General features: G+C 39.1%; 1 protein-coding gene across 1 annotated transcript in view; it reads right to left on the bottom strand.

Annotated features, from left to right (window-relative positions):
• Positions 1–16,310, bottom strand: part of parla (presenilin associated, rhomboid-like a) — a 32,168-nt gene extending 15,858 nt beyond the window's left edge. The window contains exons 1-8 of the mRNA XM_048180033.1: positions 13,914–16,310; positions 13,338–13,451; positions 13,119–13,248; positions 6,778–6,873; positions 6,171–6,320; positions 6,002–6,072; positions 4,755–4,856; positions 4,555–4,652 (exon numbers count right to left, since the gene is read on the bottom strand). Of these exons, the coding sequence (XP_048035990.1) occupies positions 4,555–4,652; positions 4,755–4,856; positions 6,002–6,072; positions 6,171–6,320; positions 6,778–6,873; positions 13,119–13,248; positions 13,338–13,451; positions 13,914–14,030 (878 nt within the window). The 5' untranslated portion in view covers positions 14,031–16,310. The remainder of the gene's footprint in view (positions 1–4,554; positions 4,653–4,754; positions 4,857–6,001; positions 6,073–6,170; positions 6,321–6,777; positions 6,874–13,118; positions 13,249–13,337; positions 13,452–13,913) is intronic.
• Between the last annotated feature and the right edge of the window lie 2,067 nt (positions 16,311–18,377).

The raw sequence follows: 18,377 nt of genomic DNA, 5'->3' as shown, positions 1-18,377 counted from the left end.
AACGTTTTTTTCATCATTACCGCTGGTTGAACCGAGCATTGGGGCCACATTGATGACCTGTAAGAACTGTGAATTTCTACCATTTATCCCATCAAAATTTCCTCTGTCACCATCACCGCAAAAATCAGCCAGTCGTCCAGCCCCGCCTCTGCTGGATTTCTGCAGCCCTTCATCTCCACCGGGGACATCTTTCTGTGACATGAAGCCTCAGGTCATGCAATCATCACCCTCCCCTGAGTGAGAGGATCCTTTGGCTGTGCCTCCAGCCTCTGATCTCTTCACTTCACTTCGGCCCGTTGACCTGTCAGCACCGACTTGGCTATTTCCACCCTCAGTTCCACCAGAGACCCACTTCCTTGTGGTTCCCTGGTTCCCTCGTCCCACCAGCTCTACCTTGGTCAGTCGTCACTCTACTTATGCCACAGACTTATGAGCCTTCCGCTGCGCTCAGTCTCACCACCCCTACGGCTTCAGTGGGTTCCTCCTTCCCTCCGATTCCATCTCTGTTTCAGTCACACCGGCTCCGCCTCAGTCCTCGGCACTCTGGCTCCACCTCAGATGCTCGTCACCGCGACTCCACCTAGGGTCTCCAGTGCCAGCGGTGTCACTCAAGTCCACTGACTCTTTGTCTGTGGCCTGGGATCCATCGGCTCCTTCTCCGCCGGTCGTCACACTGATGTCGTTGGCCCCGTCAACACCTTGGCTCCTCCCCGCCTCGACACCGCCATGGGTTGTCGTCACCGCCATGCTCTGGGTGCACATCAGCGGGCATCTACCATTATCCTCGCTGGGGTTTCGTCGTCCTCCTTTCACCATCCCTCAGCTGTTTCCTGTCACCATCCCTTAGTTATCTCATCCTCCTCTTAAGCTGCTTCCTTCTCCTCTTCACGGCACAACGTCGTGCTTTCTGGGAGGGGTTGTAATGTTACAAATTTTCAGTTGTGTTTGTTCTTAGTTTCATCAAAGACTATAGAACTCAAGAGGTGAAACTCTGATGCTTTTTGGTTAACAGCCACTAGGTGGCGCTTCGGTAGCACGGCTGCCATTTTGGGGTGAAAATGCCAACTGGACAATAGAACCCATCACATCTTACGCACCCAAAATCGGCGAATCTCACAGCCAAATCAGAAACGCAATAGAACATTTCTCAAATTCATTAAATTTTATGACACCTACAGTAAACGTTGTATCGTCTTAGCCTATATATGTTTTATGTTATCAGTTGTGGAATCCAACCATTAACGTACACATCCGAGGTAACGTAGTTAGCCTACTTTATTGAGTATTTCCATTTTATGCAACTTTACATATTTACTATTAATAGTAAATTAATAAATTAATAATTAATAAAGTTATGATCACCATGTTTGTAGTGTGATCCAGGGGATTAAAATGTACAATATATATTTCAGACCTAGTGGAGTTATAGTAATAGTAAATTACTCCACTAGGTCTGAAATATATACGTTTTAATCCCCTGGATCACGCTAAACATAATGACCTTATAGAACATGATGCATTGCTGTGTCTGTTATCCCATAATTCCTACTTTTGGACACAGTGGCTGTTTTTTTTTTTTTTTTTACATAGTCTTGCTTTAACAGACAAATATAAGACAACACTGCAAAAAACGTATTAAAAAAATATATGTTTTTTTTTTTTTTTTTAACAAAGCAGCTGATATTTCCATAGAAACTAGTGGACTGCCGAGTCGCTTTCATCCCAAAATGGAGGAAGCGTAGGACTGCTGCTGGGCGCTGGTGTTGCAATGGAACGTTCTATTGAGTTTCACTTCTTGTCAATATAAGTTCTATGGTTTCATTGTAATGGACTTTGTATTCATTAGTCACATGTGCTCCTTTTCTTTGATTTTCCTGCCACTCTTTAGTTGTCATGGTTACTGCTATGATTAGTTTGTTTAGTTCAGCTGTGTTTCATTAATTAGCCTACTTTGTTTAGTACTTAAAAACTTTAGTGCTTAAAGGATTAGTTCACTTTTAAATAAACTTTTGCTTATAATTTACTCACCCCCATGTCATCCAAGATGTCCATGTCCTTCTTTCTTCAGTCGAAAAGAAATTAAGGTTTTTGATAAAAACATTCCAGGATTTTTCTCCATACAATGGGCTTGAATGGGCACCAGACAGTTCAAGGTCCTAAAGACAGTTTCAGTGCAGCTTCAAAGGGCTTTAAACGATACCAGACGATACCAGACGATGAATAAGGGTCTTATTTAGCGAAACGATCAGTCATTTAAAAAAAAAAAATTAAGTTTTATAAGCACAAATGTTCTCCTTGCTCTGTTCTCGGATGCACGTTCGTGACGTCACGTAATACGCAATTACGTTTAAAGGGTCACGCTTGACATAGGCGGAAGTACAGATTCGGTGTTTACAACTTAAACGTGCAAATACTAAGTCAAACGCCGTTTACAAAAAAAGGTAAAACAACAATGTCAGACGAGGAGAAGATGAGTTTTTCGCCTGCCCTACCTTTTGAACCGGAATACACAGAGGAAGAAATTAGGCAGATGGAAGAGACTGCTGCGGCGACACACACCTCTCAAGCATCGGGCAGACGAAGATCTAACGAGACGTGGTGATGCACATGTGGAAAATGCCAACCATTGCCAACAGAGGAAGAATCTAGATGCTGCCACGACTGGACCATTTCAATTAAATCCGCCACTAGAATCAGTCGGTGAGTCCCTGTTTCCATCTCGCTGCATTACCGGACAAAATTTCCACCGTTACTGAGCAACAGCGTTTTAAGGGGGTCGCACACCGGACGCGAAGCTCAGCGCAGAGCCACGTCTTTAAAATTCGAACGCATTGTTTTCTATGAGTGTCCGCACACCGGCGGCGACATTCGGTGCCTGTCCGCGGCGCCCAGGAAGTTGTTCAAAATCCTGCTGCGCCACAGAGCGCCATGTACATTGTTTACATTAAATGTATATTATATTTCTCTCAAATTGTCGTTAATGTATTGACTTCACCCTGTGCTGCAAGATACATCAGTTTTACATTCTTAGTTTAACAGCTTGAATAAAGTCTAAAAATGTATAATAAACGTAGTCTTTTCTTTCCTTTTGCTTTGTTGTGCCATTTTTCCATGTACACTAACCTCAGTGCGAAATATTAAAGCATATGTAACGTTTCCCTGTTAACGTAAAACACTCCCATTGTGCAGCTCTTCTATCAGGAGTCGATTCAAAATTGAGCTCCGGTGTGCGACCTCCTTTAGAGGTGTTTTTGTTCTGATGGAGAAGGGTATGACTGTCTGGTGGTACTGACACAAGAAGAACCATTAGTTGTTTTACCTTTTTTTGTAAATGGCGTGTGTCTCGATCAGCTCCCTAGTTCAGTAGTCAGGGCACTGATCAGGGAATCAGCCACATTCACTTTCATACTGATTCACGACCTAGGGAACTAGGGAGCTGATCGAGACGCAGGGTTAGTATTTGCACGTTCAAGTTGTAAACACCGAATCTGTACTTCCGCCTACGTCAAGCGTGACCTTTTCAACGTAATTGCGTATTACGTGACGTCACGAACGCTCATCCGAGAACAGAGCAAGGAGAACATTTGTGCTTATAAAACTTAAACTTTTTTTAATTTTTTTAAAATGACTGATCGTTTCGCTAGATAAGACCCTTATTCATCGTCTGGTATCGTCTGGTATCGTTTAAAGCCCTTTGAAGCTGCACTGAAACTGTCTTTAGGACGTTGAACCGTCTGGTGCCCATTCAAGCCCATTGTATGGAGAAAAATCCTGAAATGTTTTCATCAAAAACCTTAATTTCTTTTCGACTGAAGAAAGAAAGACATGGACATCTTGGATGACATGGGGGTGAGTAAATTATAAGCAAAAGTTTATTTAAAAGTGAACTAATCCTTTAAGTTCATCCTTTACCTGTGTTCAGAGTATATGCAACTTCACTTTGATCTGTTTTATGGTGTGGATTGCTATTAAAGACTAGTGTTGGAATTTTATTCATTCTCCTCATCTGTTTGTGCAACACTTGCTGACACATGGACTTACCATTAACAAAACTCTATTTAAAATGGATAATTTCAGTCTTTGATCATGATTGCATTCAAAGCCATTGTAAATTACTCTACAAACATACACCTGTGACCACATTGCATCAGTATTACTGCACCCTGCATCTGTGCGTTGCTTCTGAAGAGCTACATTGCTTGGTGGAAGAATAATATATATTTTTTTTATCAATAGCATAACATTTTTTGTGTCTCCGTGTTTATTTTATGAAACATTACCATGTATGTGGAATAACTATTTTATAAAAGCAATAAGCCCAGTGAAGCCATGATTTACAGTGAATTTAGAATGCCCCTTAGCTTTTCTAAATTCACTGTAAATCATGGCTTCTTGGGATTTATTGATTTATTTTGATTTCATGAGGTCTTTAATTCAACCCAGGAAGAAAGCATACATCTAAAGAAAAATGGGAAGATCACTATTCTTCACATCCCTTATGTGAAATAATAAACCTGTTCAGATCAGTGGTGTGTAGCACAATGAAACACTCACACTCCAAACAGAGCCCCACCAAGATGGGCCGCATGATCAAAAAACCTCCAGCCCAAAAGAAGACCAGCTGTATCCAAAGCAAGAAGCGCTTTCAAAGCCTAGAACATATGAAACAACATTACTGCCATTGCAGTATCTCACTCTGCACATACAAAAGAACAAGATACAGTACATTTGAATTATTTCACACACCCACTTACATTTCCTGCAGTGAAGTTGACCATAGGAAGCAAGACGATGCCCAGTTTTGCTTCAGGTATCTTGGTGCAGACTGCTGCTAGTACTGTCATGATGGCCCCCGACTACAGGACACAAATCAATACTCACTTAAAGAGAGCTTAAAGAGAGCACTGAAACACTGACAGTGCTAAATATAAACTGTTGCGACACCTTTATAGTCAAATCAAGTCAAGTCACCTTTATTTATATAGTGCTTTTTACAATGCAGATTGTGTCAAACTGGCAAATAATTTTGGCTGCACAGCAGCTTTGGAAGAAAATGGTGTCATTTTCCAGCTTAAGTAAGTTCAGTATTGATTCATTCCTTTATAAAAATCAATAGTTATTAATTTAGTTAATTCGTCTATACATCAGCTCTGGAGAAAACGGTGATGTCATCATCCATCTCAGTTAAGTTAGAACAACTGAACTGCCTAAAAGCTTCCCCAGAACAATAATTTTACATGAGATATAAGTCATTAGTTGTAGAAGTTGTTTGAACTTCTGTTTTTTTTTTAAGAAAGATCTGTATGTGGGGAAATGTTTTTTTCTGTTTGCCCTCATATACAGTACTTAAATAATAGCATATACGAATCCACAGTGTTGCTGGGCCTGCAGGAGATATGCAGATTGTTTTTTTTATTTCTTTATGTTAAAAAAATAGCTGCAATTTATGCCATGAAATAAATATAAACAAAGTTAACTGATATTTTAAGTTACCATGTTAACTTTCACAGCCCTTAAACATTTTATTACATCTTTTTTTTCCTCTGACCCTTTAGCACCCTCCTGTGGCCCCCAGTTTTGAAACATACATAGATGCTTTTATCCAAAGTGACTTACAAATGAGGAACATTGTAAGCATTTTATTATAAGATTACAATACAATAAGTAAAAATGCAGAAAAGAGCTTTATATGGGCGTTATTATATCAAGTGCAGTTGTTGGTTTTTTATGTTTGTCTTTGTTTGTTATGGTTATTAGTTAAGTGATAGCAGAAGAGGTATGTTTTCTGGTAAAACCCCTGCACCCTGAAGATCTTTTTGATGAAATCTGAGGAAAAGACACCTCATCAAAATGACATTTCATAAAAAAGATCTTCATTTGTGTTCCGAAGATGAACAAAAGTCTTACCAGTTTGGAAGGGCATGAGGGTGAGTAATTAATGACAAAATTTTCATTTTGGGGTGAACTAACACTTTAATAGGCATTGATGCACGAAACTCACCGCTCCAAGCGAAGGGCCCCTAAGACCAGTAGCTGTCTTAAACACGTAACTGATAAATGTTGAGATAACACCTTAAGAAAAATACATCTTTCAAATTAGACCAGAACTATATGTACTATAATACAGACAGATAATATTTTGTTTGGGTTTATTAAACAATCAGTGCTACCTCCAGACAGATAAAGGGCCAAAAACTGCTCTCTCCCAAGCAGAGAGACAATGCTAGTAGAGAAAGTCCATAGCACATACATGTTGGTCAACATGTGAATGATGGAGTAATGGCTGAAAGAAGAGAGAACCATGGGAAGGCAACGTGTCTCTGAAATAAAACAAAGCAGACTGAAGTTTGGTGGCCAAAAATGGTGGTTACACACAAACCAATAGTATCTGTCAAAATGCATACACTAAAAGCAATAGTTCACCCCAAAATTAAAATGCTGTAATTATTTCCTCTAACCTCATGTCGTTCCAAACTTGTATGACTTTTTTTCCTTCTTCTGCAGAACACAAAAGATATTTTGAAGAAAGTTTCTATAGTACTTGTTCATACAATGAAAGGCAGTGGGATCCAGAAGCACATTGGAACCTGGCAGTGACTTTCAATGTACAGACACGATAACACTGAGATATTTCCCAAAGTATCTTCTTCTGTGTTCAGCAGAAGAAAGAAAGCCATACAGGTGTCTGAGTAAATGATGAATTTTCATTCTAGGTGAACTATCACTTTAATAAATTTCTCAGGGAACCACATCGAACGACTCTCAGCACTCACTTACTGGAAGCAGGGTCAGATGTGAAGTACTTGACCAAAGAGCGTTGCATTGAAGGAATTCTCCAACAACACAGAATCAGAGTGTTTAGAGCTAGGATACCTAAAAAGATGATAATGGGGTGTGAAATAAAAAGCAGAAAACAGACTTTAATATGGATCTACAGAAAAAGGCTTTTCACACTTGAAATAGTTAACCCTGGGTCATTGTAAACTCTGGGTAAATGGAATCCTGGGTTATCTTGCTTCACATTTCACATTGCTTATAATTTCCCCAGGGTTAATATTTGTGGTGTCAGTGTCACTGATTGGCTGAATGCTGCATGGAATAGGTTTACATAACGGCTCTAGCATTGTGCATCCTCATATTAAATATTGCCGACTGTACTATCAAGTTTTTATTTAAATGGACTTTTCGAACTATAAAAGGTAAGAATGAAATGGTCTGTTCTTCACTCCAGTTGTCACATTTTCAGTCACTATTTTGCATTTTTCCCCTCAAACGCTGAAACTACTGTATATACAATGCGCAGTATTTCTGTGACTGTCCAAAGTGTCAAAATGAAGCACGCTATCTCAGTTGCTAAGGATCTAGTCGTAACATTCTAACACCTCATTGTTTCACACTGTGCATGTTTAGCATCACAATGTAGGGTTAACAGCACAAAAGCGATGCTAACACTGCTCTGGAGCAGGGTTTCATAACACCGGGTAAAAAGCGGTGCTAACCCCGCTTCTAAATTAAAAAAGGGCTTTTCACACTTGAAGTAGTTAACCCTGGATCATTCTAAACCCTGGGTAAACTGAATCCTGAGTTATCTTACTTCACGTTTCACACTACACATAATTTACTTGGGGGGTTAACAATTAATCCTGGGTATTCATAACCTGACGTTTCACATGGTATATTCCTAAACCCTGGGTTAACGTTCTTATTTGAATATTTGCGGTGTCAGTGACACTGATCGGATAAATGCAGCACGTGACCTGTTTAGATAGCTCTAGCATTGTGCATCCTCCTATTGCTGACTGTAATACGAGAAAAGTTTGAGAAAAGAAGAAAGCTGAGGGGAAAAAATCTTAAAGCAAAATTTGACTTTATAGAGGGTAAATTTTTAACTGATAATATAAGACAGGCATGGGAGGGATTGAACACATTAATGTGTAGGTCTAATAAAAAGGATGATAGTTCTATGAGTAACAGTCAAACTTTTATTAATGACTTGAATAAATTTTATTCAAGATTTGACACTGTGGACGTTAAGACAGAATGTGATGATATACGCAAAAATTTCCCTGTAGAAACAACAATAGTAATTAATGAGGCTGATGTCATGGCTAGCCTTAGTAAACTGAAATCAAAGGAGACTACTGGCCCAGATGGTTTAAAAACCTGCCTTCTTAAAGACCGTGCTCTTCAATTAAAAGGAGTTTTTGCAAGGCTGTTTCAGTTTCTTTTGGATGCATGTACAGTGCAGAAACTATGGAAATATTCAACAATTAGGCCTGTGGCAAAAAAGCCAGGTGCAAGTAAATAATTTCCAGCCTAATGCAATAACTTACTGTGTAAAACTATGGAGCGATTGTTGGCTAACCATCTAACTTCCACTGTGGCCTCTATGCTAGATCCACTTCAGTTTGCATATAAAAATAATAGAGGCACAGATGATGCTGTGCTGACCTTGCTTAATACAAAACATCTCACATATCGTAAAGCATAGGGTCTTATTCGCCGACTTCAGCTCAGATTTTAATTCAGTGAAGACACACATTCTTTTAAAAAGGCTTACTGAACCTTACTACAGAACACAGAAGCCCTTAATACAACTCTTTGCTGAAAGTGCAAAGAAGAGGGCAAGAAGTATTCTTGCGGACAGTTCACATCCTCTCTTCAGTCAATTTGAGCCTTTAAAGTCAGGAAGACGATATAGAATAGAAATGTGTTTAAGAGTTTTTTTTTAATTCCTAATGTTATCAAAATCCTTAATTCTGCAGGAGAATGATAATAGCATGAACTGTATTTTTATTTTTATGTAATGTGATTATGTCTGTGTATTGAAATTATCACAGAAAATAAACTAGACTTGCTGTGTTTGACAGAAACCTGGCTAAAACCAGACGATTACATTATTTTAAATGAGTCTAGTCCTCAAGGTTATGACTATCGACACAATCCTCGACAGAAAGGCAAAGGGGGAGGTGTTGCTGTCATTTATAGTAATATATTCAGAATCATTCAAAAGAATTTCAAATATAATTCCTTTGAAGTGATGGTGCTTTATGTAACATTATGTAAGTTGACATTTGTGCTGGCTACTGTATACAGGCCACCAGGGCACCATAATGACTTTATCAAAGAATTTGCTGATTTTCTATCAGAGTTAGTACTGGCTGCGGATAAAGTCCTTGTTGTTGGTGATTTTAATATCCATGTTGATAATAATAAAGACGCATTTGGATTGGCATTTGCAGACATTTTAAACTCTATTGGAGTTAGACAACACATGTCAGGACCCACTCATTGTCGTAATCATACCTTAGATCTAATACTGTCGCATGGAATTGATATTGATGCTGTTGAAATTCTACAGCAGAGCGATGATATATCAGATCATTATTTAGTGTCGTGTATAATACAGTTAGCCAAGGCTACAAAACCACCACCCAGCCATAAATATGGTAGAACCATCACTTCTACCACTAAAGATTGCTTTATAAATAATCTCCCCGAGCACTTTCATCGCCTTAGTATACCTGACAACTTAGAAGAACTCGATGCTGCAACAGAAACTATTGGCTCTCTCTTTTCCAGCACATTAGATGCAGTCGCTCCTTTACGTCTAAAGAAGATTAAGGAAACTAATCCAACGCCGTGGTATGATGAGCACACTCGGGCTCTAAAACGAGCTGTGAGAAAAACTGAACGTAGTTGGAAGAAAACAAAACTAGAAGTTTTTCGCCTTTCGTGGAAAGAAAAAATGATTGAGTACAGAACGGCTATAAGAAATGCTAGATCTACTTATTTTTCAAATCTCTTAATAGAAAACAAACATAATCCTAGGTACTTATTTGACACAGTGGCTAAATTAACTAGAAACAGAGATTCAACTGCTGACATTTCCAAAGAGCACAGCAGTAATGACTTTATGAACTTCTTTACTTGCAAGATTGATAATATTAGAGAGAAAATTAAAAACATGCAACCGTCTACAGTTTCGCTTCAGACAGTGCACTGTAGTGTCCCTGAGGTAAAACTAGAATCATTCGCCGCTATAGGAGAGGAAGAATTATCTAAACTTATCAAATCATCAAAATCAACAACATGTATGTTAGACCCAATGCCGACTAAACTACTGAAAGAAATGCTTCCAGAGGTCGTAGGTCCACTTCTTGATATAATTAATTCATCGTTAGCACTAGGATACGTGCCAAAAACTTTTAAGCAGGCTATTATTAAACCTCTTATTAAAAAACCTCAACTAGATCCGAGAGATTTAGTAAATTACAGGCCAATCTCGAATCTACCTTTTCTGTCAAAGATACTAGAAAAGGCAGTTTCAACACAACTGTGCTCCTTTTTAGAAAGAAATGGAATCTGTGAGGATTTCCAGTCAGGATTTAGACCATACCATAGTACTGAGACTGCTCTCGTTAGAGTTACAAACGATCTACTCCTATCATCCGATCGTGGCTCTATTTCTCTATTAGTGTTATTAGATCTCAGTGCTGCTTTTGACACTATCGATCACAACATTCTTTTAAAAAGACTTGAAAACTATATTGGCATTAGTGGAATTGCTTTGGCATGGTTCAAATCTTACTTATCTGACCGTTATCAGTCTGTAGTAGTTAATGAAGAGATGTCGTATAGATCACAATTTCAATATGGAGTTCCGCAAGGCTCAGTACTAGGACCGTTGCTTTTCACTCTGTACATGCTGCCCTTAGGAGAGATAATTAGGAAGCATGGTGTTAGTTTTCACTGCTACGCTGACGATACTCAGCTCTATATTTCCTCGCGCCCTGACGAAACCTACAAATTCACAAAACTAACAGAATGCATAGCTGACATTAAAAACTGGATGACAAGAAATTTCTTATTATTAAATTCAGAAAAAACTGATATCCTAATCTTTGGACCAAAAACTTCCTCACGAAAAAACCTTGAATACTCTCTAACACTTGACGTGTGCTCCATTAACCCTTCGTCCTCAGTTAGGAACCTGGGTGTGCTCTTTGATACCAATCTTTCATTTGAAAGTCATGTTTCTAGTATCTGTAAAACCGCCTTCTTCCATCTAAAAAATATATCTAAATTACGACATATGCTCTCAATGACAAATGAGGAACAGTTGGTTCATGCATTCATGACCTCAAGACTAGGTTATTGTAACGCTCTACTGGGTGGTTGTTCTGCTCGGCTTTTAAACAGACTACAGTTGGTCCAAAATGCGGCAGCTAGAGTTCTTACTAGAACCAGAAAGTATGACCATATTAGCCCAGTTCTGTCAACATTACATTGGCTCCCTATTAAACATCGTATAGACTTTAAAATCTTGCTACTTACTTATAAAGCTCTAAATGGTTTAGCTCCCCAATATCTAAGCGAGCTCTTGGTGCATTATAGTCCTTCACGTCTATTGCGATCTCAGAATTCAGGCCAGTTGATAATACCCAGAATATCAAAATCAACTGAAGGCGGCAGATCCTTTTCCTATTTAGCACCTAAACTCTGGAACAATCTTCCTAGCATTGTTCGGGAAGCAGACACACTCTGTCAGTTTAAATCTAGACTAAAAACACATCTCTTTGCTCTTGCATACACATAACACATTATCAATACATTAACATTTTTCAAATCCGTTAAAGGATTGTTACGCTGCAATAATTAGGTCGGCCGGAACCGAGAACATTTCCTATAACACTAGATATACCTGTACATCAGAATAAGAATGGCATCTACGCTAATATCTGTCTCTCTGCTTATCCTGAGGTTTGCCGGGTGCTGGATCCAGGCCGTATCCAGATCAGATGGAGAACCTGTGTCTGGACCTGACTACAACGTAGCCCAGGAGACAATGGGCCTACAGATCCAGTTCTGGCTGCATCTATAATTCAGATTTTTAAATCTCCGTATCCGCTTACATATATTTATATATAATCTATTTTTAATCTCTATAATAAAAATGTATAATTCAGATTTTGATCTCCATATCCATTTACATATATTATATATATCTTCCAAGGGTTTTTTTCCCTCCTAGGACTTTTTTCCCAGTGTTAGCACGCTGGGTTTTTCTCCTAGGGGGTTTTTTCCACCCCTGGGAGTCAGCCGACATTGGCTTAATGTAGCACCATCTTGTATATGTTACATATTACCACGCTTGTTTGTACAGCTTATTTTTAACCACTTCCCTTTTTTCTGTGCTTCTAATATGTAAAGCTGCTTTGAAACAATTACCAATTGTAAAAAGCGCTATATAAATAAATTTGACTTGACTTGACTATTGTTTTTTTAATATTGTCTGTTTAGCTATGTTCTGTGTTGGTGAGCCAAAGAAAAATTTCCACCTTGGTGGACAATAAAGATATATACTCATACTCCTACTATCGAGTTTAATCTGAATGGACATTTCGGATTATAAAGGTAAGAATGAAACTCTTCTTCACTCAAATTGTTGTGATAAGATAATAGTTAAGAGCAGTGTGAAATGCCCAAAAGGGTTTTTCACACTTCAAATAGTTAACCCTGTGTCATTCTAAACCCCGGGTAAACGGAATCCTCCTGGGTTATCTTGCTTCACGTTTCACACTGCTCATAATTTACCCGGGGTTAACAATGAATCCTTGGTATTCATAAACTGACGTTTCACATTGTACAGACCTGTTTACTTAGCTCTAGCATTGCGCATCCTCGTATTGCTGACTGTACTATCGAGTTTAAATTGAATGGACATTTTGGACTATAAAGGCAAGAATGAAACTGTCTGTTCTTCACTCAAATTGACGCATTTTCTGTCAGCATTTGACATTTTTCCTCTCAAACGCTGAACTTACCATTTATATACAATGCGATTGGCTGTCTGTTGCTAAGCGTGTAGCTGTAACATTCTAATACTGCATCATTTCACACTGTACAAGTATGGCACCGCAAAGGGTAGCACCGCAAAAGCTCCAGAGCAGGGTTTCATAACCCTGGGTAAAAAGTAGTGCTAACCCCACTTCTAAATTACAAGTGTGAAATGTTCCTTAAAACACCACTAAATGTGGTGTTTAGAACAATGATATCCCGGGAGTAAGCGCAGTGTGAAAAGCAGGTGTACCAAATATTTTCTGAGTAGAACTGACCTGTGACCGTCTTCTGTCCTTCACTGAGACCACTCCACCAATCATCGACCACAGACATAACCAGAATCACCTGCTTCTGGAAGTGTGACAGCTGATTCCACCAGTTATGCCAGTATGTTGTATCATGACCCTTCACAGAATGCAAGCATAGTTTGATGAAAAGGACTTGCGATTTCTTTGGTCTCATAAAATTGTTTTGTTGCTGTTCTGCACTTATACCTCTCTGAGTTTATCCCGCTTCTCCTCTTTGGCCTCCTCCATGGCCATTTGCACTCGTGACTTTACTGATTCATACTGTAAGATGGCAGCCGTGCCAAAGGAGCAGCCTGTAAACTGAAATGGTGTTGGAACAGCCTGTACAGTATTTTATACAGCCACAAATCAACATTTGACAAGCTGAATAAAGATCAATAATCATGCATGAAGAAAATATATATTTCTTGGTACATTTTCAAGATGGCTCTCATCTCCATAATGAGGTTCTCACACTTTTTGACCAAACATTTTCATGACTCCTCCAGTTAATACATGATACATTAAATCTCTGTAAAATGGCAAAGAAATCCATAGAATACTGAGCATATTATCATTTGCAAGCCATATTTTAAAGTATAATGATTATATTTAGTAGTGTGCAGCAAATGTCTCCAATGAGACCCTTAACAGACAGACTAACCTAATCACATTTCCATGATTTTTGCCAGCCTGAAAGTCACAATTTCATTTCAATTGTAATAATCAAATTTCAAGGTTTTCCATGATCGTGGGACCCTGGCGGTAAGAAGAAAGACCTACCCCCACTGTGAACACCAGTGGTCTGAAGAGTCTATCTGGTTTTCTGGGTGGCATAGGTTGCACAGGTTCTCCTGGCAGGCACAGCATGCTTTTGTCCTCCTGCCTGCTGGGCCGCATTAATGCACGGGCTTACCTGGGCTTAAGCCCAGGGCCCCGGGCTGAGGGAGGGCCCCGGTGATGCCGGAAAAAATATAACCGCATTTTATAATGTGATGACTGTCCCTTTAACATTGCTTTGATTTGAATACATGTGCTGTTCTGCGCGTGAAGTTCATTACGACGCGCCGCGTCTAGCAGCAAGCAACTAAGTATCAGTATCTGGACAACGCGGACAGACCCAGTGGCGCTGCTTGTGTGCGTACACAACGCGTTTTTGCTTTGAAAAACGCGAGACGCGGGCAGTGGAATGGGGGAAACCGCAAGGTCTCGAGACGCTTTTTAAAACTTTTTTTAACTTAGCTGAACTGATTCATGGCTTTAGAACGCCATGTTATGCATCAAGACGCGAGCGCAACGGTTCTGCACGTCCTTCTAGCGCATGTTTACGTAGAAAAACAAAGAAAAAGTAGTGCAGAAAAGCGCGTTCTGTGTGAACAGCCCCAAAGAAGACAATGTGTTCGAATTTTAAAGACGTGGTGCGGCGCTACGCTTATCGACCGATGTGCGACCCTTCACTCACTGAACCCTGTCGTTAGTAGTCCAATAAAAATACAAATCATAGCCTACAAAAATACAGTTTCTGAAAACGTTCAATGAGGTAAAATGTTGAAATGTTGAAATTAACAATGAACAATACTTTTATTAACCTTACCATCTGTAATCTGAATCTTATTATAAAGTCTTACCATTTCATATAAATCCATGAAAACATAAATCCATAAAACAGTCATGCATAAAGATGACCATATTTAAATATCTACACAAAGGCCACATTGACATTAGACACACATTGTATGTATGAATACATTATTTGCTTCCATTTTAGAACACTGATTATTATTTAAATAAGATTTATTGTATTACAGTGATGATAAAAGAGAACTGAAATCAAATGCATTTCTGATTTGTTTATATATGTCTGCTGCATGACAATACAGTTTGCTTTCTCATGACACTAGTTTTAATTAGGCTATGCAACTTTGCTGCGTAACTAATCGATAAAAGCGACCAGCTGGATATAAACTAATGCAAATACTAATGGTAGGCTACTAATGGTAACAATCATGACATTAAACATTTGGGTCGAACTTGCGTGTGTTTTTGTCTTGTGTTTTAAAGATCAAAGTGCAGGATAAAAAAGTAATTTTTGCCTTAAAGAATGAATTGATTCTGAACTGCCAAAATGAGTCTTCAGCAATTCCAGTCTCACTTTCTATTACAAGCCTACATAACAATGTAAAAATTTGCGTAATGGCAGCCGGTTGCTCGCGAACAACATCTATTTTGACCTGCCTTCAAAAAGCTGAGACTGGAAGACTGAGACTTCAAAAAGCTGAGACTGGAAGACTGAGACTTCAAAAAGCTGAGACTGGAAGAGTTTGGTTTGTGTTGTTGACATGTTGACATGACATCTCTACGGTGTAAAAGCAAATCCACTTTGCATGCACTTCCAAAAGACAAGGACTCACGCTGGAATTGAAATGGTAAAACTGGCGCCTTTGTTACTGTTCGAATCTGCGTCTCATTTCAGAGGCTGCGTCCTCCGGAGCTCACATTTGAAGGCTGCATACATCATTAAGGATGTCTTATTTAAGAAAATTAACCATAATAAAATTGATGCTTATTCCTCGTGAGGTGCAAAATGCTGTTTTTTCTTTCTTTCAACGGTTGTTTTTCTTAAATGAGCTGGTGTCAATGACGTATACAGCCTTCAAATGCGACCTCTGGAGGATGCAGCCTTCTAAATGAGTAGCCTGTAGAAATAGTTCAGACAATGTGCCAATATGTAGTTAATGCAGTGATATTTATATTTTATAACAGACCTATAGATTCGGATGTTTTGGTAATGGCATTTATTCATGCAAAATAAAAGGCTGATAACGTGCACTTTGTGATTAAGTAGATTGAGTGAATGTAGGCAGGGGTTAAGTTGGGATTTGTTATGTGGGGGGGCTCTGTGGTTTCAGGCTTTCGAGGGGTGCATGTGTATGCAAAGACTACAAAATCGTATCATTTGACAAACTGTAAAATATAACAAGTTGAGAGAGCCCTCTGCTATGAACAATAAAATGCTGATCAAAATAATTATAGATGCTGGTATTGTGAAAGCTACATCTGATGACAATAAAATATTTCTGTAGGCCTGTGCCTTCTCCTTTGTGTCAGTATCAAATATAAGAGTGATGCTACCATTAAAGGACAGAATATAAATACAAAATACAGTGCTCGACATTAAGCCTGGTTTTGTGCTTGTCCTTTGGACAACTAAATTGGTCATTTACTTGTCAGAGTAAAAAAGTAGCTTGTCTGGAAAAAAAAAAAAAAATTACTATTATTCAAATCTTTTATTTCATATTCTTACATTTGATAAATTAAAATAGTAAGACACTATAGGGCTGTTACCAAATTAAATAATTTACACTGAAAAAGTACAACTGCGTTCAATAATATTATTATGAGATTCTTTAAATATTTTTGAATATACAAATAAATGTTGGTGGGAAATTTATACTTTTAAACATGAAATTAAGCCGCCAGTAGATGGCGGCAAGTGACCGTCTTAATGAGTGAGCCACTGAGTCATTTATTCAAATGAATCAAGAATGAAGCAGTTGTTTACGAATGGGCGATTGAATCTTCACTCAACCGATTCGTTCAAAACGCTGAATCATTCAAAACGGCTGAGCGCAGCTGCGAGATGCACTGCTTCTGCTTTGTTTGGAACTATTTTCGCAGCTACAATAGAACAAAAACAGGCATATTGCATCTAAAACGTAAGTGATTGATATTAACTACTTTTTTATTGAACTGTTGTATGAAATTAGTGTCAATTTCAATCGAGGTGATATTCAGGAATTCAGCACTTTCGGTCGTGTGATGCTTAACTTTATCATATGTCGTAAATAGCAAGCTAAATTTGAATTTAATTGAATTTTTATTGCAACATGATAACTGAGTTTCTTTGAGTGAGCAGAGCTCATTTGTTTTGAATTCTCCTCAAGAGGTTACGTGATCCTCAACAGCGCAATATCACCGCCACCTACATCCTATCAGTCGCCACTTAAGCTAGATTAATCATTCTCGCGTTTTGGTTGTTATTGATATTTTAATCAAGCTACTTATCTGGTCAGGCAAGTAAAATTCTCTTTCACTTCAAAAAATCCACTTGCCCCGCAGTCCCGGACAAGCATATGTCGAGCCCTCGTAAGCCTATGTGCCGGGCCTCAGCCCAATTTAACCCCTGAATATAGGTAATAGTGCTGGTGGATGAAGGGCCCCCTCAAGAGGTAAAGCCCAGGGGCCCCTTGTAGTCTTAATGCGGCCCTGCTCACCTGCATCAGTCTCCTCTTGCAGACCTCTTTTTTTCTCTGTCTCTGAGCTTTCCTGAAGCCACATCTTTGCTGAGGATGGATGGTTAATCTACCAAGTAGGGCTGGGCGATATATCGCATGCGATTCTCACGCGCATTTCGTCAGTAAAACCGGTTCCCTGATTACCGCTAAATCGCCATCACCTGCTTTCAAATGGAGCGCCATTTAATAGCCAGAGCCGTAGTTCACTGAAAAGCCACGTTCATATCGCAGATGAATCGCCTTCGATAATGAACGCGATATTTGCGTGGCTTATCAGTGAACTACGGCTCTGTCTGTTAAATGGCGCACCATTTGAAAGCAGGTGATGGCGATTTAGCGGTAATCAGGGAACCGGCTTTACTGACGAAATGCACGTGAGAATCGCATGCGATATATCGCCCAGCCCTACTACCAAGCAGAATTTATATGTTTCTCAGTACTTTTCCCATGTTCTACCGTAATGTACTTTTCGTATTACATTCAATGCAGAAATCTGACCTTCAGGTTGCCAAGAGGTCGATCAACAACGCAAAGCAAAACATACATACACATGTACAACCATGAGAGACAACTTAAAAGCACGTATAAAAAAAAAAATAAAAAAAAAAGCAAGCTACTACAAACGTTCATCTTATATTGTGCAACATTGGAGGTGACAGATAAACTATTGCAAGCTTGATATGTCATTCTACTACTAACTTACTCCCGTAGTTACCTTGAGCTTTTTGGATACAGGAATTGTGCAGGTATATAGTTTATTTTGGCACATTTCATAAAGCAACCCCTCCATGCCATGTCCCTGGTTTGCATAATGCACGGCGGGTCGGGACAATGTTAGGCTTGTTTGAGATGAGCAAATTCTGCGCAGAACCGATCACCGGTGATCACCGCGAGATGCATGCCGGTTAGAAATGTGTCCGAGGGTGGGCCGCCTTGCTCATGCCGACGTGTG

This window comes from Megalobrama amblycephala, unplaced genomic scaffold, assembly GCF_018812025.1.
Source record: "Megalobrama amblycephala isolate DHTTF-2021 unplaced genomic scaffold, ASM1881202v1 scaffold416, whole genome shotgun sequence".
NCBI classification, from domain to species: domain Eukaryota; kingdom Metazoa; phylum Chordata; class Actinopteri; order Cypriniformes; family Xenocyprididae; genus Megalobrama; species Megalobrama amblycephala.
Note: the sequence above shows the minus strand (reverse complement) of the source record. Positions and strands in the feature narration are given on the sequence as shown.